Here is a 24,532-nt window from a genome sequence, read left to right as displayed (position 1 = left end):
AGTTTTTAACTGCACAGGAAATCAAGAGATTTCAAGTAACTTTCAAGTTAACTATAATTTTGTTTCTAGAATAGAATAATTTTTCTCTATTTTTTAAAGTTTTTCAAGGCGCCTGGGTGGCTCAGTCAGTTAAGCACCTGACTTTTTGACTCAGGGCATGATCTCACAGCTTGTGAGTTTGAGCCCTGTGTTGGGCTCTGTGCTGACAGCTCAGAGCCTGAAGCCTGCTTCAGATTCTGTGTCTCCCCCTCTCTTTGCCCCTCCCCCACTCACACTCTGTCTCTCTCTCCCTCCCTCAAGAATAAACAAACATTAAAAAAAATTTTTTTTTTAATTAAATTTTTCTAAACAGAAGAGTGTTCGTTGTGGGCAATAAGGAAAATTCAGAAAATTTTAAACACAAAAAAAGTCACTCAAGATAGCCATTAAAACATTTTTGGTGTATTTCTGGTGTTTATGGGACAGAATAAATGTCTCTTCCTCTGGGACAGAAAAAAACAAAACAGAGAAGATATTGGTATATTTCCTTCCCATCATCTGTCTACATCCATGTTCTTAAAACAAAATAAAACAAAACAAAAAGCAAAAAAGATTTAAAAAAAAACAACTTGATTTTGTGTTTTGTATTATCATTTTTATCCTTACATATAATGAGCAATTTTCTGTACTTAAATTCTCTTTAATACTTTAACATTTTTAACAGCTACACTGTCTTATACTGTGTAGATGTACTATAATTCACTTGGTTATTCCCTTAATGTTGAACTTTAAATTGTTTCACTATGTATATCTTCCCTACCTACATTTTGTAGGTAGTAGAATTATACAGAATGCTACTTTAAAACCAATCCCATCCAAATTAATGTATGCCCTGCTTTCTTTCCTCTATCCTTGCCTCCCTCTCCCTCCCCCCAAATCTGAAGAGAATAAAATACCACAAGCATTTTATGGTAAAATCCTCTTTGTGTGTAAAGCCATTTCAGAGGCAATGTTGGGTTTATAAAATAACTTGACTAATGGATAAAATATATGAATGCTTATAAACCTTAAAGGCAATTTGAGGCTTTATGTATCCTAATTTGTTAACCAAGGGAAGAATGAGAAATAATGGCATGTTTTATTTCCCATTATCATAATACATTTTTAAAAACAAAATACTTAAGGCTAAACTGACAATTTCTAATTATGAGGAATAACCTTGATCCCTTCAAAGTGGGATTTCTAGATTTTATACTGTATTACTACCTAAATAGGATGCCATGCTAATGACTATGGTGAATAGCAGGGCAGTGCCCAAAACAAAGAAAACAAAGATGAATTTCATTTGGTATTTGAGAAATGTGGATTACAGCACTGTCTTTAAGGTGCTTTTGAATCAAGTTCCCTGGCTTTATTTTTCAGGTTAAAATAATTTAAATTTATACCTTCTTGAATTTCCCTTTCAACAGATATAATTAAGAAACATTAAAAAAAAAAAAGTTCATCTTTACAAGTGAAGACATAAACAACATTAAAACAAGACATTAGTATTTTGCCTACCAAATTCCAAATTAGCAGTGACTTTAAAAATTAAAATATGTGGTGTTCACAAGGATGTATGGGTAGGAAGTGCCTTTCTAGAAGACAATTTGACAGTGTATTTCCCTCTCTGTCAGAGATCCCACAAACTTCCAGTTACATGTAAAATGCTGTCTTCACTTCTGGGAGGAACTGACCCTGTTGCTGATATAATCCAAATATAGCTGTAATTAATAGTCGTATCAACATCAAATATTTGGGGCCGGTTACTCTTACTTTAAACATAGTTCTTTATTTATGAAGTATAGTTGACATATAATGTTATATCAGTTTCAGGTGTACATCACAGTGATTTGACAAGTCTATACTATGCTCACCACGGTAAGTGCAGTCACCATGTTATTTCAAATTTAAACTTCTGAAATTTACTTCCAGAATCCAAAGATTTGGACCTCAACTATATATAAAGCCATACCAATTTCCTGAATAACTACAGGCAAGCTAAGTGAGTAAAACAGCACTACTGTGGAAGAAAAGTATACACAAGTAATTTATTCAACACAGAGGCCGATCACCTGCCAATGAGTACTGTAGAGGAAATCCACAAATCCATTTCTGAAGTTACGGATTCAGAACCCTGTTTCACGTGTTGATTTCCCTGAGATAAAAATATCTATTCAAAACAGTACTTGTTGCCCAAACATTAGATAAGAGCACTGCTGTCACTCTACTAAAAACAGCCACCTATACAAATGGATGTTACTTATATCTAAAAAAAGATTAAGGTGCCTGCTTCCTAAGGGACCTGTAGAAGAGTTAGGTGATGTTTTTCTTTAGCTGGATCTCTCTCCTTCTTCTGAAGTCCCTGTAATTAGTCAGGCTCAAAGCATCACAGTAGGCTCTAACTTCAGCTTACCCCCTCAGGTCCATCCATCCAGTTACCTAGTGCTGGAAATGATACAGCTGAAACATCTCCTGCCAGTGTACTTCTCTGCATTCTCACCATTCTCACTGCCACCATTCATTCAAGCCCTCAAGTCTTCTTGCAGAACTCCCACAGTAGTTTCCAGCCTCCTGTCTCTACCATTCCATTCCATTCCATTCCATCCTGTGCACCAATGCCTCCTAACCAAGTGAACTCCCTACTCAGAGATCTTCAGTGAAGAATTTTTAATGACCCAGAAAAATGCTTAAGATAGAATAAATTTTTTAAAGTGCACAGGCTAAAATTATATACATATACTATAGTCTCAGTTATGTTAAAAAGCAAGTCTGTGTATATGTATGGGCACAAGCAGAAACATATACACGACATCCACACACAAAGAGAAAAGAGTGGGGCAAAAAAACACATCAAAATGTTAAAAGTGGTTACTGCATTGTGGTGAGGCTATAATTCTTACTTTCTTTTTTATCTTTACAGTAACAGATTTATGGTAAAGTCTCTTTTAGCTAAGTGTCTCTATAAACCATCTATAATGAACACACAGTTAATGTTATAGCCATTAAAATACCTTTTAAAGTACTTTTCACATGTTCCCATTACCTATAAGCCTAACTCCTCATCCCCTAGAATTCAAGGTCCGCCTCAATCCAGCCCCTATCTCCCTCCTTGTTTTAGTTCTTATGGACCTTGATGTAACCTGGGCTTCTTAAAAACCAGATTAGATCACTCCCACCATCCCCTGAGCACAGCTGCTTCTCAAACTGTTTCGCTCTGAATATTCACTCCACCTGGAATATGGCCCCTTCTCACTCCCACCTAACAAGCTCCTATGTGTTCTTTAAGGTCTATTTTCAATGCTCCAGAAACAGCAAATACTACTACACCCCTTCCCCTTGTCCACAGCAGACAACACTAAGTTGTCTCTCTGACTCCAGGCTCCTTCTCAAAATCCTCAATTCTATGGCCCTAGACAATCCTTACTAACCAATCCATGTTAACATACAAAATGAAATATATCTGTCATTCCTGTAACAATCTAATATAATTGCCCTCTTCTCCCCTACCCCATAGGTCTTTGTACTCTTTGTACTCTTAACGGAGCTTATCTCCTCTACCTTCAATAGAAGGTAGAACAATCATTTACTTAATTGTCTTATCTCCTTTTCCTACTAGATTTTAATCTGTACAAGGGCAGTAATTATGTCTTATTTAACTTCACATCCCCTACAGAGCCTTGCACGAAGTTGGCACTCAAAGAGTCACTGAATACTCCATTCTTTTGAGATTATCTTATCACTCAAAATGGCTAAATATTTGAAAGTTTTCTTAAAACAATTAAATTCTTCTTGAAAAACAACTAAAGAGTCCAAGTTCATTTCCTCAATTTTAGCCAATATTCCCACCTTAACTTAATAAGACATTGTCTAATATCACACAGCAACCTGCAAGTTCAAAGGATAGAACAAGAGAAGCTGAGATGAGACAACTGAGCCTATTCTGAGGGAATTATGTCCAGATACAAAAGCTACTGAATTAAACTACCACATTTTTAGAATTTTTTTTCTACCAATCTCCTTAATCAAAAACAAAATATTCTTTCTGACGATAGAGAATCTAAAGGACTCTGAGCATCAGAAATATGTTGCTTTAAAAAGGGATTCAAAAACTAGGGAGATGAAAAGGAAAAACAAAAAGCTAAAAAAATCAAGCGAGGCATCAACAAAAGTTACGCAAATAGTCTGGTAAAGTCACAAGAATTTTTTACCTAAATCAGAAACCCAGCTCAAGAAATGGGAGCAGAGTTAAAGCGGGTAGTACAGTAAGACTCATGCTGCCATCTAGAGGTTAAAGGCGAGACAATTTTCCTCCTCAATCAATCAACTGCAGTTAATTTAACTTCTATTACAGAGGGAGACTGAACAGGCCTTACAAAGTAAGCCAGACAAGTATCTCTGTCAGGCCACAAAGAAGAATATCCAGACTGTAAGAGTCAGTTTTGCTCTCCTTCTCTTCCTTCAGATTAAAATAAAAAATGTAAAGAACAGAGCTAACTGTGCTTTAGAATTTTATCTAGATGGGAAACAGTTTCTAGATATAAATGGCCATTTTTTCAAAAATAATATGCCTCGAGGATAGAGGCATATACCACAGGATAGCTTGGAGGCAGAAGTTTTTCTTTGGTACTACCTTTGTTCTCCTCCTTATGATTTTCTTAATATTTTCTTTTCTCTAGCTTACCTTATTGTAGAATACAGTATATAAGACATATAGCATAAAAATATGAGTTAATTGATTTTATCTCATCAGTAAGGGTTCTGGTCAACAGTAGGCTAATAGTAGTTAAGTTTTGGGGAAGTCAAAGTTATATAGAGATTTTCAAATGCACAGAGGTTTGACACCCAAGCTCCATTATTCAAAGGTCAACTGTATTTCTCTAAAAGTACCAAATGAGCTTTAGAAACAAAACAAATTAACATGGGTTAAAAAAGAGAGGGGCAAGCCAAGAAACACTCTTAACTATAGAGAACAAACTGAGGGTTGCTGGAGGGGAGGGGGCGGGGCGGGAATGGGTTACACAGGTGATGGGTATTAAGAAGGGCACTTGTGATAAGCACCAGGTGTTGTATTTACGTAATGAATTACTAAATTCTACACCTGAAACTAATATTACACTGTATGTTTATTGGAATTTAAATGAAAACTTGGAAAAAAAAATAAAGCACTAATGAGCAAATGAAAATTAAAATGAAATTAAGAAGACAATAACACTGGGGCACCTGGCTGGCTCAGTCGGAGGAGCACACAACTCTTAACCTTGGGGTCATGAGTTCAAGCCCCACATTGGGGTATAGAAATTACTAAATAAATAAACTTAAAAAAAGGGGAAACAATAACATTTGTAACATCAAAAAATAAAATATTTAAGAATTAACAAATAAAATGTAAAACTTATATTTCAAAAACTACAAAATATTATTGAAAGAAATTAAAGACCTAAGTAAATAGAAAGACATAGTACATTCAGTTATCATCTTAATATTATTAAGATGGGAATACTCCCCAAACTAATCTACAGATTCAATGCACTCTCTCAAAATCCCAGCTGACTTCTTTGCAACAAGTTAAAATTCCTATAGAAATTCAAGAGACCCAGAGTATCCAAAACAATCTTGAAAAAGAACAAAGTTGGAAAACTCACACATCCCAATTTCAAAACTTACTACAAAACTACAGTAATCAAATCAATGGGGTAGTGGCATAAGGACAGACATGAGATCAAGGAAGCAGAACAAAGAGTCTAGAAATAAACCCTCACATTTATGGCCAACTGATTTTTGACAAAAATGCCAAGACAATCAATAGGAAAAGAAAAGTCTTTTCAACAAATGGTGTTTGAAACAACTGGATATATCCACATGCAAAACAATGAATTTGGATCCCTACCTCACACCATATACTAAAAAATTAACCTAAAATTGATCAAAGACCTAAATGTAAGAGTTAAAACTATAAAACTCTTAGAAGAAAACACAGGCATAAATCTTCACAACACTGGATTAGGCAATGGTTTCTTAGGTATGAAACCAAAATACAAGCGACAACAACAAAAATAGATAAACCAGACTTAAACAAAATTTGAAAATTTTGTGCTTCAAAGGACATCATCAAGAAAGTAAAAAGACAACACACAAAATGAGACAGAACTTCTGCAAATCATATATATGATAAGTGACCTGTTTTCAGACTATACAAAGAATATCGGGGTGCCTGGGTATCTCAGTTGGCTAAGCATCCAACTCCTGATATCGGCTCAAGTCATGATCCCACAGTTTGTGAGTTTGAGCCCTGCATCAGGCTCTGTGCTGACAGTGTGGAATTCTGTCTCCCTCTTTCTCTGCCCTTCCTCCTCTGCTCACTGTCTATTCTCTCTCTCTCTCTCTCAAGATAAATAAACATTAAAAAAAAAAAAACCCTCTCACAACTCAATAATAAATATATCCAATTTAAAAATGGGTAAAGGATCTAGGGGCGCCTGGATGGTTCAGTCAGTTAAGCGTCCGACTCTTGGTTTCAGCTCTGACCATGATCTCACAGTTCATCTCACGCTGTCTGTCTCTCTCAAAATAAATAAATAAACTTAAATAAAAACAAATAAAAATAGGTAAAGGTTTTAAATAAACAGTTCTCCAAAAAAAGATATACAGCTGGTCAATAAGTACATGAAAACATGCTCAATATCATTAGTTATTAGTCAAATGTAATAACAATGAGTCTAAACAATAAGATACTACTTTCACATTCATTAGGATGGATAATAATTTTTTGAAGACAAAAACAAGTACTGGAAAGCATATAGAGAAATTGGAACCCTCATACACTGCTGGTAGAAATGTAAAATGGTGCAGCCAGTATGGAAAACAGTCTGACAATTCCTCAAAACGTCAGATGTAGAGTTATCATATGACTCAGAAATTCTACTTCTAGTTATAAGCCCAAGAGAACAAAAAGGCAAATCCACACAAAAACTTGTAAGTAAATGTTTATAGCAGCATTATTCATACTAGTCAAATGGAAGAAATCCAATGTCCATCAAGTAGGGGATAAGTATAATGTGGATAACCGGTGGATAAATATATCTATGAATGGAATATTATTTGACCATGAAAAGAAATTAAGTACTGATCCATGCTATAACATAAACACTGAAAATCAGTCACAAAGACCACATATTGTATGATTCCATTTATATGAAATATCCAAAATAGGTAAATTCATAGACAGAAAGTAGATTAGTGGTGGGCTAGACCTGTGGGCCTAGGGGGGTAAATAAGGAATGACTGCTAATGGGTACAGGGTTTCTTTCTGGAGATAAAATGTGGTGATAGTTGCACAACTCTAAATATATTAAAAGCCACTGAACTGTACAATACAAATAAGTGAATTGTATAATGTGAATTACATCTCAACAAAGCTGTTATGTAAAAAAGAAAAAAAAGAACAAACGCATCAGAGTCCCAAGCTTTAGCATTGTTTTAAATGGCATGATCCTTTGCTTTCCCACTTTCACATTCTATTTAAAAATATTTTGAATATAGCCATTAATTAGCTCATCTGCATGGACTACTAAAAGGATTCTAGCCTTCAGAGACAAGAGACAAAAAATTTTTAAAAGGTAACGTGTTGAGAATCAGTGTTCAATAGGATTCACAATAGTTCCACTGGTTTGTTGTTGGTTTTTGTTTTTTTTTGGTTTTTTTGTTTTTTTTAAGATCTTATTTTTAAGTAATCTCTATACCCAATATGGGGCTCAAATTTACAACCCCAAGATCAAGAGTTGCATGCTCTACCGAACCGGCCAGGCGCCCCTAGTTCCACTGGTCTTAGTTCCAACAGTCCAAGCAAAGGACTGTTGAAAAGACTAAATCAGGATCATGTCCAGATAATAATAGTGATGGAGTAAAGTCCAAGTAGAAGATAAAACCAAATCATCACCAATAAGCTTCATCTTATTTTTACTACATGTGGTTGATCATCCAGCCATTAGAGGAAAAATTCCAGACATTACAAGACCTTTAAACAATACTTCTTATCACTAAAATTCCAACTATCCAGAAAAAACAACTTCCAGAGACTTCCACCTTTTCACTTTTAAGTCAATGGATTTCATTAGAGAAATTCCATCTTTTCACTTGAAGTCATCAGCAGTTATCATTCACTCAATCATATTTATTTGCATACTTACTATGCAAATTCTTTACTGTGCAAATACATGCACGTTCACTATAAGCCAGGTACTCTATAGATTAGAAAGACAGCTCAAATTATGACTCTTACCTAAAAGAGTTATAATCAATCTAAGGGATAAAACATGCACAAAAAATCTCCCAAAGTGGTAGAAGTACTATACGAATGAAACAAATGAACTGTTTTAAGAGCAATTTAGGAGGCCAGGAAAGAGAGCACACTTTTCAGATCAGGAATGAGAATGAAAGACTAATGAAAGAGGTAAATTTGGGTCTAAAGAGTGAAGGACGAATAAAAGTTCTAACATTAGAAATAGGTCAGGGGGAGTTTTCTGAGAAAAAGGAATAGCATGGATAGAATTAAGAAGGGCAAGTGTTTCAGGAAGAGCGACTATTTCAAACAGGAACAGTGTATGGTGTTTTGGTAGAGAAAAAGTAAGTAAGCAAACTAGACATTAAGCTAGGACCAGAGTGAAAAGGATTTTGAATGCCGTTCTAGAGTATGAATTTGACCACATGGTCAGTAAAGGACTACTAATGACTAATAGCAAAAGTCAAAAGAAACAAGTGATACGTTAGAAAAATTAATCTGATTAAGAGTAAACAAGATGGCCTGGAATGCAGTGGTTAAGAGGTAGGGAGACTGGTTGGGTGACTGCAATAGTACCAGCAAAATAAGAGGAATACTGAACTCAGAAAGAAGAGAAATAAATTCTTTTTTATGGTAAGGTAGTTTACAATTTTTCATATTTCTATATATTCCATGAGAATTTCATATAAATTAACTGCTCAAATGAAGCCAAGGGACTTCTATCATGACAAGCTGTAAATGCCTACACAAAAAATTACTACACTCCCAAATCTCCATACCAAAAGGGTTATCTGAGACATAATCACATAACGAATCAAAGGGCATGGTTCATCTTCCAAAAGACACAATCTAGTTACTATCAACCCTAGAAGGTACACATTATTTCTATACTAACATTTAACAATGCCCTAGGGAAGTGACAAACAATCATGTTTTGAGGACAAATATTTTTTGCATTTTTTTTCTTTCCATCATCTTTATCAGTGCAGATATTTGCATGAAAACAGGATCACTGGTCCTTGGGGATTCATCAGTTCCTACTGCTTATTTTTCATCCATGTCATCCTCTCAATTAATGCAGGAAAGAGGATTGAGACATCGAAACACCAGATTAGGGTGTCAAGTAAATGTCAACCCTTAGAGTAGATGAATAATCTGTAAGGACAAAAAAAAGATCTTGTTTTTATGCAAATACACCATATATGATAAAACAAAGATTGACTATACCCAAGAAGTCCAATACATACCAATATAAATCTTTCCAATTCTAAATTTTAAAACTATTTTCTGTATGTCAGTTAATTTGTTGTGATCAGGGAAAATGACAATAAGTTGCAAAGCACTGATACAGAAACTGAAATAAGGCTGAATTTTGAACCAGAAAAAAATTCTGAAAAATTTCAACTGTGCTCATGGGACTCATATAGCAGAAATGAGCATTTCTGTTTCAGAATTTTGGTTTAGTGCTTAAGGTGGCTATGTTAGGTGACTGCAAATCTCTACCTCCAGAGTCTTAAGTTTGAGAAATACAAACACTTAATAGTAATAATGTTTTTAACTATGTGGATCAAAAACTAAAACAAACCACACCAAATTTCTCATTCTGTGGAAAGCCATTAAAATAATCCTTACTGATATTTAGGGAACTCTGTTCCAAAAACGGAAATAGCGAAAGAATAATTTATTCTGTATAAACAGCTTTCAAGGTAATAGTAAATAGTTGATAAAGTCCTTTATAGAAGATATCCAGCTAGTAACAAAAAAATGACAGAATTAGACAACCACCATCTGGCAACCTATAATAAAACAGGGTAACGAGGCAGTTACCAAAGGCTACTGAAACTCTGCTGTAAGGCTGACAAAGAATTTTACAATGAATAATAGATCAGGCTAATAATGCCTTTATCAACTAATTAATTTTAATATCACAAAGAGAGATAGGCAGACATGATGTACCTTCTGATGGATGTATACAATACCATTTATGAAATACTCTTGCCAAAATAACAATTAAAAGTTCAAGCTGTATCTGTGCAGGCTTCTATATCTAACTACCAGAGAATAAAAAAGGGATAAGTGAACATATTAAACACTACCATAGGAATGTAAACAACAAAATCCAGAATGTAGAAAATTCTACAGAACAAATAACTAGTTTTAATAAATGGTAAGGGAAAATAAAAGGGAAGTGGAACTATGACAGATTAAAAGAGACTTAAGGGACATATCAATTAAATACAGTGCATGAACCTTATTCAGGGCCTGATTCAAGTAAACTACCAATTGATAAAGACAATTATAAGTCAACAAGGGAAATCCGAAACCCAATTAGCTATTTGACAACAGTTTGTTAAAAATTTTTAGGCACAGTAATGGAATGGTGGTTATATTTTAAAAGGTTAGGGAAGAGGGAGACAGACCTTGTTTTTTGGAATTATATATGAAGCTATTGGGTGATGAGGTAATAGGATGCTTAAGATTTGCTTTAAAATAATTATGGGAAATTATATAGGTGAAACAGATTGGCTCTGTATGGACTATTGAAATTGGGTCTTGGGAACATGAGACCATTATTCTGTTTTTTCTACTTTGTGGCTCAGTCAGTTAAGCATCCAACTACTTTTGATTTCGGCTCAGGTCATGATCTTGGGGTTCATGGGATGGAGCCCCACATCAGGCTCTGCACTAAAGGTGCAGAGCCTGCTTGGGATTCTCTCTCCCTCTCTCTGCCCTACCTCTGTTGCTCATGTACGTGTAATCTCTCTCTCTCAAAATAAATAAAAAACATTTTTTAAAAATGGGGAAAAATACTTTATTATCTTTCTCAGTAGGAAAGCAGAAAAACTAATTAGAAGAAATAAAGCAATTTCAACTACAATTAACTAGAGATAGTAATGTTGATAAATACATTTGGCAATATAGTGTCTTCTTAATATAATAAGCATAAAACTTCATTTAAAAAACTGACAGAGAGATAAAGGATTATCTTTTTTTTTTTTTTAAGAGACAGAACATGAGCTAGGGAGAAGGGCAGAGGGAGACAGAATCTTTTTTTTTTTAAGTTTATTTATTTTTGAGAGAGAGAGCAAGCGGGCGAGAGAGACAGTGTTGAGTGGAGGAAGGGCAGAGAAAAAAGGAGAGAGAGAATCCCAAGCAGGCTCTGCACAGTCAGCACAGAGCCCGATGTGGGGCTCAAACTCATGAAATCGCAAGATCAGGATCTGAGCCAAAACCAAGAGTTGGATGCTTAACCGACTGACCCACCCAGCGCCCCGAGGTAAAGGCTTATTATGATTATTATAGCATTTACTATCCAGAGCTAGTAAAAGAATCAACTTCTATATGATACCAACCTTGCATTCATGAATTTAATAATCACACATTTGCCTTTTCATTATAAACCCTGGAAGTCCATGATATACGTGCTAAGTAGTAATTTTGCCAAGACGTAAATTTTAATCATGAGACATAAATGACCAGTAACACAGAGGAAAGTTAGATAAAAATGAGTAAACCTAGTAGACCAACTAGCAACCATAGTCAAAGCAGTTTGTTGTTTCCTGCTCCTTGATTCATGAAGTGGTTAAAATGTTTTCTTGGGAAAAGAAAGCAACTGCTAATGACAGTGATGGAAATATTGAAAAGATAAAGAGACCTAAGGAAGTGATGACTATTAGTCAAAAATTAAAAGTTTTATAGGTGCCTGGGTGGCTCAGTTGGTTGAACAACTCTTGATTTTGGCTCATGATCTCACAGTTCATGAGCTAGAGCCCTGTGTTGGGCTTTGTGCTGACCACATGGAGCCTGCTTGGGATTCTCTCTCTCCTCTCTCTCTACGCCTCCCCCCACTCGCTGTAAATCAATTGATCAACCAATCAATCAGAAGTTTTAAATTAAATTTTAAAGTGACATATTGAATTTGGCACTAATTTAAAACAACAATGGGAACGAATCCTCTATATGCTCTATAAATAAGAAAAATAATTTATGAAACTGTTTTTGGGATTGTTCCAATCAGTGCAAAACTTGCATGTTTGAAGAAAATTATAAGCTACTGTAGCCTCTTACAACTGTGGATTCAGGAAGGTCTCAGGAAATTCTAACCACAGTATTATGTTGAGTTTCTCTTTCACTTAAAAAGTGAGAAATTCTACAATTCTTTCCCAGCTTTATAATGAATACAGTATGGAAAGAGATATAATCTATATGGGCTTTCCTTTGGGGAACCAATCTTTCCTCCAATTCCATGTGATCTGAGTCAGACTAATCCCTCTAAACTGTGTCTGTATCCAGGACTCAAGCCTGGCCCATCAGAATGTTCCATGCTAACTGGCCAAAGGAGTGGTTCTAAAATAGGTCTAAGTCAAGATGGTATAGTCTGAGTCCTCCCCAGGATCTTTCTTTTGGAATGTTCATAAAAGATATTCTTCATTTTGGGATTACAAGATTTAAAGACATATAAACTGGAGCTCCTTTTGGCCACCTTCCCCACTGCTAGTTCAAAGAATAAGGCTAATGCAAGAGGCTTGAGCTGCAAAACAAAAGCCAAGAACAAGAATACATCCCAATGACATCATTAAAAGTCAAAGATCTAGATACCCTCAAAGCTATTTCTACTCCTGAAATTTTGATTTGCACGAACAAAGTCCCTCTTTTGCTTAAGCTAGTTTGATTTGACATTCTATCGCTTCAAACTCAAAGGGTTTCCAATATACTTTTATTGTATAGAGAAAAATAACTTGTTATTGAGTAAACGCCATAATTGTTCCAGTGTATTATACCATAAAAGGCACACTAGATTATAGTGACTCCTTACCTCCAGAATGCCTAATAAAGATACTTTGAGTTACAGCTAGAACTCATCATGAAATGTACAACCTGCAACCCTGAATAAATGTGATCGTATGGGTACTCACACTCATCTAGCCCCAGCTGATAGGCCAAGTTCTGCAGGCCCCGTACCTTCTCCATCAAATTAGCTGTGGTGAGGCTCCCCAGTTCTGAAACAGAGTAATTTATTTCAATACCATTTCTTTCTACTACTCTCTAGTGACAATCCATTCAGATTAGAAATCTTTCTTATAAAACTTTTCAAGCTTAATTCTTATCTAATAAATAGAAAACGGATCTCTTCTCATCCAATCATTCTCTCTATACACACACACATACACACACAGAAATCAGTGAATTTTTCCTACTGTTGCAAATGCTTCAGATGAACTTACCCATTTAATGAGAAAATAGCATAAAAACATAGCAAATTATGTTTTATTCTAAAGATCCTTTTATAACTTTCATTTTACCCATCACACAAAATAAACACACCATTAAAACATGAAACCTTGTGATCTGACACAACACTGAGAAAGTCTCAGACAGACCTTTGTCTTACAAAATGGCACTGTCTCCACTATCATTTATAAGTCCCCATTATTCCAAATAATAATAAAATAGCAACAAAACAGTTACTGTTCCCCATTTCCCTAAGTTAGTAAACAGAGACTAAACATTAATCCAAACTACCTTCAAACCAAAATCCTATAAATTTTTTTAAGTATACTAGATAAAAAGACAGTATACTTAAAATAAAAACTTAGTTTACCAGATTTTCATTTAAATAGCACACAATTCCTTTTATGTTTAGATACAGATCAATTGGAATGGAACATGATGCTATAATCCCTTACTAAAAATGTAAAGTTTCCTTAGGAAATTCATACTGATGGGACATTATATAAATGTCTGTTTGGAACATTACAACAATGAACCCGAGATGCCCTTGAGACTTAATTTTTCCATGGTTGGAGGAGGGGATCTGTATTTAAGCATTTCATGCAGAACAATGAATTACTTCTGAAATCAAATAAAGGTGTTATTTTCTCCCACTTATCATGCCACACTCATTATCCATATCTGGCATAAGTAGACTTTCATGATCTGTTCAGCTCTTGAATAGCTCAAGAAAGCCAGATTTTTACCTTAATTTCAGTCTATTACTTCACAACCATCATGAATCTTATCACCAGAAGGATGATAAAAATTAAATAAAGTAGAGCAAAATCAAGGAAAATTAATGTTTTTTAATTTAAATTTCCACTTTGTGGTTGAGTTCCAAGTCATTTATCAAACAACAATATTCACTACTTCTAGTATTCTTTATGGAAGAAATTGATGGCATAGAAAGAACTATAAGACAGGTCTTAACCCACTAAGAGGTTATCAATTAATAGTACTGACAACAATATATGGCAGTAAATCCTAAATAAGGCACTTGTGTTAGAGTGGTAAAGGACTAGACTTAAAAGATCAGTTTAAATTTTAATTCTAATAAATCTTGGTTAAGTTAACCTCTGAACCTTAGACACCATCATACCTAACTCACAGGACCTTTATGAGAATTAAATGGGAAATTTTTATGTGAGAGCTTTTGTTGACTGTAGCATTATACAAAATAAAGTTAATATTAAAGGAATTTAGCAGCAGCAGAAATCATCATGACTGGTCCTGCGTTGAAGGGATTTATATACATGAAAAAATAGGGACAAGCATTCAGACATGAAGAATCATGAATCAGCTCAGTTAAGCAGGCGGTCTGACTGCAGCAGAGAATACCCATAAGGGAACAGTGAGAGAAAAATTGGAAAGGTGGTTTGTGGAAGAGCATAAATGTCAGGTTAAAAGTTAGAAGTAAGCATTGCTTACCTTTCAACATGTCAATGTCATCACGTTCTATTTCAGCCATCCATTTGGGTGGAGAACTAGTAATAGGCTGTCAAAATGTAAGAATACATCCACTCAGATGCATACAAAATGTAAAGAGATCGTAATCTTCCTTCTTATAAGAAAAGTAGATTGTCATACAGTCTTCAGCCTTCAGGCTTTTGTTCAAAAATACTGACAAATTATAATTTCAAAAGCTCAGATTTCTCTAGGTTCAGATATGGCCTGCAAAGAGTCACTTTACAAAATAATACTGCTCATCTTTATAGTTGGTCTCAGAGAAATTATCTTAGAAGAAAGGTCTGGGGACACCTGGGTGGCTCCATCAGTTAAGCCTCTGATTCTTGATTTGGGTTCAGGTCATGATGTCATGGTCCATGAGATTAAGCCAAAAGCCCCGTGTCGTGCTCTGCGCTGACAGTGTGGATACTACTTGGAATTCTCTCTCCCTCTCCCTCTGCGCCTCCCCCCACCTTGATCTCTTTGTCAAAATAAATAAATAAACATTAAAAGAAGAAGAAGAAGAAGAAGAAGAAGAAGAAGAAGAAGAAGAAGAAGAAGAAGAAGAAGAAAAAGAAAGGTCTGACCACTGTTACTGTTTCATGCGTAAGAGATTAGTAAAGCAATGAAAGAAATTACTTGAAATCCAGTTCTGGTAAAAGACTCCAACTGAATTGCTCGAGACAATCAGCAAGTAACATTCTCTGGCACAGGAGAAGATTCAAAGAAAGAAGATGTCTCTGTCTCTCTCTCACACACACACACACACACACAGAGACACACAGGAATATTACTCGGCCATAAAGCAATGAAATCTTGCCATTCGTAACAACACGAATGGACCTAGAGGGTATTATGCTATGTGAAATAAGTCAGAGAAAGACAAATACCACATGATTTCACTTACATGTGGGATCTAAAAAAAAAAAAAAAAAAAAAAAAATGAGGGGAGCTTGGGCAGCTCAGCTGGTTAAGCGTCTAACTCTTGATTTTGGCTCAGGTCATGATCTCACAGTCATGAGATCGAGCCCCATGTTCAGCTCCACACTGATAGTGCACTGAGCCTATTTGGAATTCTCTCTCCCTCTGCCCCTCCTCCACTCGTGCTCACATGCTCTCTCTCTCTCACAAAATAAATAAAACTTAAAAATAAATAAATGACTAAGCAAAAAACAGAAACAGACTCATGAATACAGAGAACAAACTGGTGGTTGTGTTGGGAGAAGAGTGGGCAAAATAGGTGAAGGGGATTAAGGGATACAAACTTTCAGTTATAAATAAGTCACAGAAACAAAAAGTACAGCATGAGGAATATAGTCAATGATAATGTAATATATATAATTGTTAATTCACTATGCTATACTCCTGAAACCAATATATTATATGTCAACTATAATTGAAGTAAAAATTTTTTAAAGAGGGGCGCCTGGGTAGCTCAGTCAGTTAAGCGTCCGACTTCGGCTCAGGTCATGAACTCGTGGTTCCTGAGTTTGAGCCCCGCGTCGGGCTCTGTGCTGACAGCTCGGAGCCTGCTTCAGATTCTGTGTCTCCTTCTCTCCCTGCCCCTCCTCTGCTCATGCTCTTCTCTCTCTCTCTCACAAAAATAAAGACTAAAAAAAATTTTTTTTAATTTTTTTAAAGTAGTCCTCAATTTGTGAGAAGACTATCATGATCATCACTTCAAATTTCATTTTACTATAACATTTTAGAAAACTTTAGAACTTTTATCTTCTCATTTATGAAAAGTAAACTTACATGCTCGCTTCGCGTATACTATGAAAAGTAAACTTGCAAAATATGAAAGAGAGCCCATTCTTGGAATAACTTTTGGCAACAGTTTTCAAGCCTAGTTGCACATGAGAATCATCTATGTAACAAAAAAATACAGATGATGTGGACACACTCCAGATGCACTGATGTAGAGTATCAGAGGTGGGGAAAGGGTCCAGTGAAGAGAACAGAGCAACCGACATTACAATGTATTTTTTTTGTTGTTGTTTTTTTCAACTCTGGATACATTTTATTTATTTACTTTTTAACACAGTTTATTGTCAAATTGGCTAACATAGTGTGTAAAGTGTGCTCTTGGTTTTTGGGGTAGATTCTAATGTACCGTTTATTTAACTTCAAAAACATTTCAGTACCCTACACATACAAAAAAGGGTAACAGAACGTTTTAGGGCCTGCTGCCTTGAAAGTAGGAAAGTTGTAGCACTAATGAATGCTTTACTTTGCCTTCTAATGAGCCACTGAGAAATTTCAAATTCCTGTAAGGAAGTATAAGCTAAGATCATAATGCATCTCATAAACAAAAGAGAAAAGTTTCAAAATCATGGTTTGGTCAAAAAGAATATTAGTGTTACATTAAATATTTCAACTGTCTTGCCTTAAAAGCTTTCACGCTGAGAAAAGTGGCTAATAGACATAGGTCAAAATGCCAAAATAGAGCATTTGGACAGAGGAAGACATTATTATCAACATGATGATAATATAAACAGATTTCCAGGGCTGTAGTTACAAACTGATTTTAAGCCTATTACATTTTTCTTGAAAATAAAGAAACAGGAGATATTTAAGGTTTTACTAAGGAGTAAAACACTGTATAAACTTCATTAGGTAAATAAAATATTACTTACACTTTTAAAGGAAGCTGCGAATTCAGCAACACCTGGTACTGAAAAGAAAAAACATATTATTTATTCAATAAACATTTTAGTGTCCCAGACATAGAGGAGCCAAATAAGAAGAAGAAAACAGCCTTGTCTTCAAGGAGCTTACAGTCTGGAAAAGGAGAGAAACTCGGTAATTATTTTTTAAGTGCTCCAAGAAACATACCAGGTGCTATGGGAAGACAAAAAAAAAAAAAAAAAAAAAAAGGGAGAGAGAGAGGAAAAAAAAGAAAGAAAAGGAAAAAAAAAGAAAAAAAAGAAATCTGTATCTGACTGAGGGGAGGGAAGAAAAGCTTCTCAAAGAAAATAATGCCTCAACTGAACTTGGAAGGATCAGGAGTTAGCTGGAAGGACAGGGAGATACAATATGTCTTACCAAAAAATTTAAATTTACTTTTTTAGGTATGCTGTTCTATCAATCCAGTTGTTACTTAAATGCCTCACAAGAAGAATTACATTAGAAAACAAAATGATAAAAACAGATATTTAAAAATAAAATACTGTTGGGGTGCCTGGGTGGCTCAATCAGTTAAGCATCCGACTTTGGCTCAGGTCATGATCTCACGTCTCGTGGGTTCGAGCTCTGCATCGAGCTCTGTGCTGACAGTTCAAAGCCTGGAGCCTGCTTCAGATTCTGTGTTTCTCTCTCTCTCTCTGCCCCTTCCCCACTCGCACTCTGTCTCTCTCTCTCTCTCTCTCTCTCAAAAATAAACAGTAAACAAAATAAAATAAAATAAAGTAAAATAAAATAAAATAACTGTTCAACCTCACTAATAAAGAAACATGAACTAAAGACAAGAAATATCAGTAACGTCCAATAATGGCTAGTATCTGGGTAAATGGGCACTCACACACGGCCATCCTCTACATTGTGTACAAAGGTACATGTTAGAGGTACATGTTAAGTTGTTTGTAATATCAAACAGTGGACTAAAGTTTCCAAATAGGATAGGAATATATAAACTACAGTATATCTACATAATGAAATACTTCAGGAGAATGAAGGAGATCTAGACCTACTAACATGGAAAGATGCATTAATAAATTACTAGGTGGGATAAGTTAAGCTATATTAGCCCAACCATGTACATCTGACACATCATTATACCAAAAACAACAAAACAAAACAAAAACCAAAACCCAAAAAACCCTGCTGTATACTTTAAAAATATGTATTTGTTTATCTATATAACCATTATAAAAGCCAAGAGGATTTGTACCAAACTATTAACAGTGATTTTACAAGAGTGAGTGAAGGAAGTGAAGAAATACTTTATGCATCCCTGAATTGTCTGAACTTATTTCAGATGTAATTTTTTTAAGGCTGTCTATCATTTCCTGAGTCACACTGTGTCCTGAAAAAGTTAAACCACCAAAAAGCTATTCTTAACATCAGACCACAGAATTCAGTCTCTTCCCTGTGAAGTAAAATCAAATTTTTAACCATTACACTTAAATGATAACTTCAAAATTCTCTCTCAAAGTAGCACTGATTCTCCTGTATTACTTCTGATATCAAGAAACCAAAAACTTACATTGTTCTGGCCAAAGGTCTGGTGAGGCACGGTCAAGTTTTTCAAAACTTAGCAGAGATGCTTCCAGATCTGCCCCTAGAACAAAACACCCACATGAGCCAAGAAGACACAAAACATGTTAATTCACATTTTATAACACTTCAAACTCAAAGAACATAACAAACTGGGACACTCTCTTGGAAGTCTAGAAATCCGAGTTCTAGAACTACTGACACTACCAAGCCATGATGTTATAAAAATAAATCATTCTCCTTCATCAAACTTCACTTTTCTGATCTATAAACTGGGAGCAATATTTTAGTGGGGTGTTAAGAAAAATAAGTAACAACAAACCCATCTATATCTTCACTCATACTCTTAGACTTTCCCCCAATTAAGTGTCTCTGCTCCCAAGAAAGACAAACTCCTCTGCAGAGCTCTGCATGCCATTTTTTTTCTTGCTTTGTCAAAGATATCATCTTGAATAATCTTTCTTACACAATTAATTTCTATGTTTTCTACTGGCTCATCCTCAACAGCAAGCAAGCCTGTTCTAGAATCTCTCCTTCTTTGAAAAAAATTCTTCTATGACCCCATTACCTCCTTTTTCCTCCTTCATTTCCAAAGTTCTGGAGTTGTCTATCCTGCTATTTCCACTTCCTTTACCTCACATTCTCTCCTTAACCCATGACAATCAGGCTTCTGCTCCTGCATACATGGAAAGTGTTGTGGTCAAGGTCACCTATGACTACCTATGTTGCTAAATCCAGCAGTCACTTCTCTGTTGTCTATTATGTGACCTCTCTGCAGCACTTACACACTGACCACTCTCCTTGAAAAACTCCTCTTCCAGCTTCTATAAAACCTCTATGATGCTGATTTTTCTCCTACCTCACTGACTCCTTCCTCATTCTCCACCACACAGGTCCCACCCTAGGCTGGCTTCACTCTCTACCTGAAGTCTCCTAAGGAGATCTCATCTAGCCCCACAGTTTTTACCATCATTTATATGTCAATAACTCCATAATTATATTTCCAGTCCCAATCTTACCCAGAACTTCAGAGGAATAGCTAGGAGGCTACTTAACAAACTCCTCTGCCAGAGCTCTAATAACTCCTGACATCTGTCTCTATTTACATGTGTGAAAACCGTAAGTCTAATACATTCAAAATCATCTCCACCTCAAGAAATAGAACCACCATGAACCCCAGTTCTCAAACCAAAATCCAGATGTCATCTATCCTTCATGCCTCCCTTTCCTTCACCCGTCCATTACAATCCATTAGTAAGTCCAGTAGTTTCCCTCTCCAAAATATACCATGAAACCAAATTAACTAGCCAAGGAACCATCACTTCTCTCCCAGACTATTCAGAAGCCTCTCAACAGTTCTCCCTGCTTCCATTTTTACCTTTTCCCCTCTCCACCCAAATCTGTTCTTCACAAAGTAGCCAGCACTGACTTTTTTTTTAAATGTCAATCAGTTTGTGTCACTCTTCGGCTTAAGGGACTTCTTCCCAGCTAAGTTCATGAATGTATATTGTATCTGCTATGCCCTAGAAAAACATCATACATGATCCAGCCCCTGCCTAATTCTTCCATACCATTTGATACGTACCATTCCTTCACTACTCTTGCCCTGGCACACAGTAGATGCTCAACATTAATAACAATTAACGTTTGTTGAGTATACATTGTGTGCTCAGTATGATAGACAGTTGCATAAATTAGTTCATTTAATGGTCTAAACAGTGGTTCTTAACATTTTCTGGGTGAGTCACATCTTTGGAAATCTGGGGAAAAAAGGGCTATGGATTCATTCCCTGGAAAACGTACGTATGTATAAAATTTCAACATGTGCTTTCCTTGGGGTGCTTGGGTGGCTCAGTCAGTTAAGCGCCTGACTCTTGATCTCAGCTCAGGTCTTTTTTTTTTTTTTTTTTTAATGTTTATTTATTTTTGCGAGAGAGAGAGAGAGAGAGAGAGAGAGAGGAGAGAGAGACAGAGTGCAAATGGGAGACAGGCAGAGAGAGAGGGAAACACAGAATCTGAAGCAGGTTCCAGACTGAGCTGTCAGCACAGAGCCCGATGCGGGGCTCGAACTCACAGACCACGAGATCGTGACCTGAGCCGAAGTTGGACGCTTAACCAACTGAACCACCCAGACGCCCCTCAGCTCAGGTCTTGATCTCAGAGTCGTGAGTTCAAGACCTGTATTGGGCTGGATGCTGGGCATGAAGCCTAATTAAAAAAACAACAACAAACATGTGCTCTTCTCTAAACTGGATCTCCCCCCCCCCCCCCCCCCCCCCCCCCGCCAATATTCTACGGGAATTTCCAGCAGCATTCTAATTGGTAAAGAACTCAACCCTAATAAATTGTCTTAACTAAGCATCCAAAAATGGTAACAAAGAAAAGCTGTGTGTAACACACAAAATGCCAATTTTCAAATTCCCAAGGAATGCTACTGATGGGAAGCTCAATCACAACAAAAGTGAACTTACTGAGAATAGGATCCAGTAACAAACAAGGGTGGTCTTATGATCCCACGGTCTGGGGCATAACTCAGAATTTGCTGTGAGTGCTACTCTCATTCATTAATTCCAATGTTCTCCTTTTTAAAGAAGTGCTAAGCCAATTTAACATTAAAAAGACAAATGGGTAAATGACCTAGATTTGAATTAAATCTTATAGAAAGAGACAGGTAAAACACTAAAGATACAAGCTAGGGGCACCTGAGTGGCTCAGTCGGTTAAACATCCAACTCTGGCACAGGTCATGAGTTCTCAGTTTATGAGTTCGAGCCCCACATTGGGCTCTGCACTGACAGAGTGGAGCCTGCTTGGGATTCTCTCTCACCCTCCCTGCCCCTCCCCCACTCTCTCACACATGCACTCTCTCTCTCAAAATAAACTTTTAAAATAGTGAGAAAGCTAGGCAGTGGAATATTTTAGGATGAGATACTTATTTAGAAGCTGTATTTAAGTTCAAAGTGCTCAACTTGATTTTGTCAGATTAAAAGGAAAAGATTAGGTGAAGAATGCAATTCTGTAAAAGATAAGCATGAAAACTGAAAAATCAAGTGTGCAAATAGAGTGACTATGGAGATGGCTAGAAGATCAAGGGAAAACAATGTTTCCAATATTCTTCCTAGCCAAAAAAAGGAAAAAAAAAAAATAGAGAACACAAGAAAAAAACAAAATACAAGCAACACAATTCTAAAATCTCCAAATTTATAAATATAAAAACAACTTAGTAATAAACTAAAAAAAAATTTTTTTTAATGATTTTTATTTATTTTTGAGAGAGACAGAGCATGAGCGGGGGAGAGACAGAGTATGAGTGGGAGAGAGGCAGAGAAAGAGGGAGACACAGAATTTGAGGCAGGTTCCAGGTGCTGAGCTGTCAGTTAAGAGCCTGATGCGGGGCTCAAACTCGTGAACCACGAGATCATGACCTGAGGCAAAGTCGGACACTTAACCTACTGAGCCACCCAGTCGCCCCATAAACTAAAAATTTTAATAGCAATTACTTCTACTTCTATCACTTGGCTGATTTTTTTAAAATTCTGGTAAGATACACATAACAAAATGTACCACTTTAACTATTTTTAAGGGTACAGTTCAGTGGCATTAAAAACATTCACACTGTTGTGTAACCATCGTTACCATCCATCTCCAGAATATTCTCACCATTCTAAACTGAAACTGTACCCTATTAAACAATAACTACCCCTTCCCATAGTTGACTTTATAAATGTCCTTTTTTGTTTTTTCTGGCAAGAAAGACATTTTAAGAGAGCATCCAGGCAGGAATATTTTTGGCCCCGGACCCATAATTTCTTATACAGTATGCACCTGTGCTCAAAAAACTTAAGACTAAGTTAAACTTGAAACCCAAGACTAGTAAATTATTGATTAAAAATAAAATGTTAATTGAAGGTCTACTGCTTGCCAGACACTGTGCTAAACTCTGGGATCCAACCATGAACAAGACAGACTTGGAATTTATAATCTAGCATGAAAGGGGCAAAATTAACAGACTAATTATGCTGACAGTGAAGGTAGTGAGATAGTGACTAACAGTGAAGAGAGGCAACTTCAGATACTGTGTTCTGGGAAACCTTCTCTGGGAAGTGATCTAAAATGAGACCTTAAAGTACAAAAGCATTTACATGATTGATTAATCTCTTCCTTCCCCAAAGCACCTAACATTTTGCCTTTCATACAGTGGAAACTCAGTAATAGCTCTCCTGGCCTCAATTTCCTCATTCCTGAAATAAACTCTCAAGATTTCTTCCAAACACAAAATGTGTTTGAGAAGAGAAAACTACATGTCAATGAAATGGACGTGAGGATGGGGGCGGTAGAAGCAAAAATTAAGTGAGTTCAGAAATGACTGCAAAATCATAAATAAGGCAGAATGGAGTGCAGAAGAATGCGGATATACCAAAACCACTTAATTGCTATCTGAAGTGACTTGTATCTTAGACAACATATAGACGGAAATCGTTCACTCACTGGGCCTGAGGAAATACATACAGAAGAAGCAAGAGAGTATGAGATAAGTGCATGACTACGAAAAGCTCAATTCTCATCTTTCTCTGGGAAGGGACCAAAACAGGGCAACGGTCCCAATCTACCGAGACAGGAGAATATCAGGTTTTGCTTGTGGCTTAATTCCGGGAATGAGGTCAGCCACCAACCCCAGCTAGGGTTTGAACGAATCTTCCCAGATGCTCAAGAAGAGATTCGACCCTTCCATGGGGTGCCCTGAGAAGAAAACTACACTAAAGCATCACATTTCCCCCCAGCAGTATATCCTCCTCGGCCCTGCCTCACCCAAATGGGGCTAAGGGAGGGCTAGAGCGACCCCGACCTTCCGCCTGGAATGGGCCCCACGAGGGTGCCCTCCTCCACCCGCTTGGTACGCAGAGGGGAAACGGGGCACCTCCGGAGCTACTGTGAAGAACAGGCGAGCTTGAAGACGCACCCGCATCCTAAGAAAAAGAAGCCTAAAGGAAAGGGTTAGAGCTCAAGAACAAAAGTGTAAGTTCGAGGGTCAGGCAGAGAATGGAAGTCACCAGCAGAGCAAAGAAGGAGGTTGCAGCCGAAAGGTCTCTATGCCGGCTCTTACCGTCTGTGGGAGACGCCATCTTCCAACCCATGTCACGTGACGTGGCCAACCGTCGGCGGGAAAGCTAGGATCCATAAGCCACGCCCCCAGAGAGAAACCCCTATCCCCAACTTGCAGCCCCGTCTCATTTCCCCGCCCCATAGGGCAAGCTTTGCCTAGCCCCGCCTCCAGTGCTGGCCACACCCCCTCGCACAG

The 24,532-nt window shown here is 36.6% G+C and overlaps 1 protein-coding gene across 5 annotated transcripts in view; it reads right to left on the bottom strand.

Moving 5' to 3' along the window:
• The window catches only part of LIN52 (lin-52 DREAM MuvB core complex component), a 109,863-nt gene extending 85,431 nt beyond the window's left edge, over positions 1–24,432 (bottom strand). Inside the window, exons 1-6 of one of the 5 annotated variants that reach the window (XM_007095079.3) lie at positions 24,338–24,431; positions 19,224–19,298; positions 17,656–17,693; positions 15,002–15,068; positions 13,216–13,299; positions 7,773–9,454 (exon numbers count right to left, since the gene is read on the bottom strand). In XM_007095079.3, the coding sequence (XP_007095141.1) occupies positions 9,411–9,454; positions 13,216–13,299; positions 15,002–15,068; positions 17,656–17,693; positions 19,224–19,298; positions 24,338–24,368 (339 nt within the window). In that variant the 5' untranslated portion in view covers positions 24,369–24,431 and the 3' untranslated portion in view covers positions 7,773–9,410. Of the gene's footprint in view, positions 1–7,772; positions 9,455–13,215; positions 13,300–15,001; positions 15,069–17,655; positions 17,694–19,223; positions 19,299–24,337 lie in introns of those variants that run through there. The other 4 variants (XR_006218988.1, XM_042990108.1, XM_042990109.1 and 1 more) reach the window with 4 other exon arrangements.
• Between the last annotated feature and the right edge of the window lie 100 nt (positions 24,433–24,532).

The sequence above is a fragment of the Panthera tigris genome, chromosome B3, assembly GCF_018350195.1.
Source record: "Panthera tigris isolate Pti1 chromosome B3, P.tigris_Pti1_mat1.1, whole genome shotgun sequence".
NCBI classification, from domain to species: Eukaryota; Metazoa; Chordata; class Mammalia; order Carnivora; family Felidae; genus Panthera; species Panthera tigris.
Note: the sequence above shows the minus strand (reverse complement) of the source record. Positions and strands in the feature narration are given on the sequence as shown.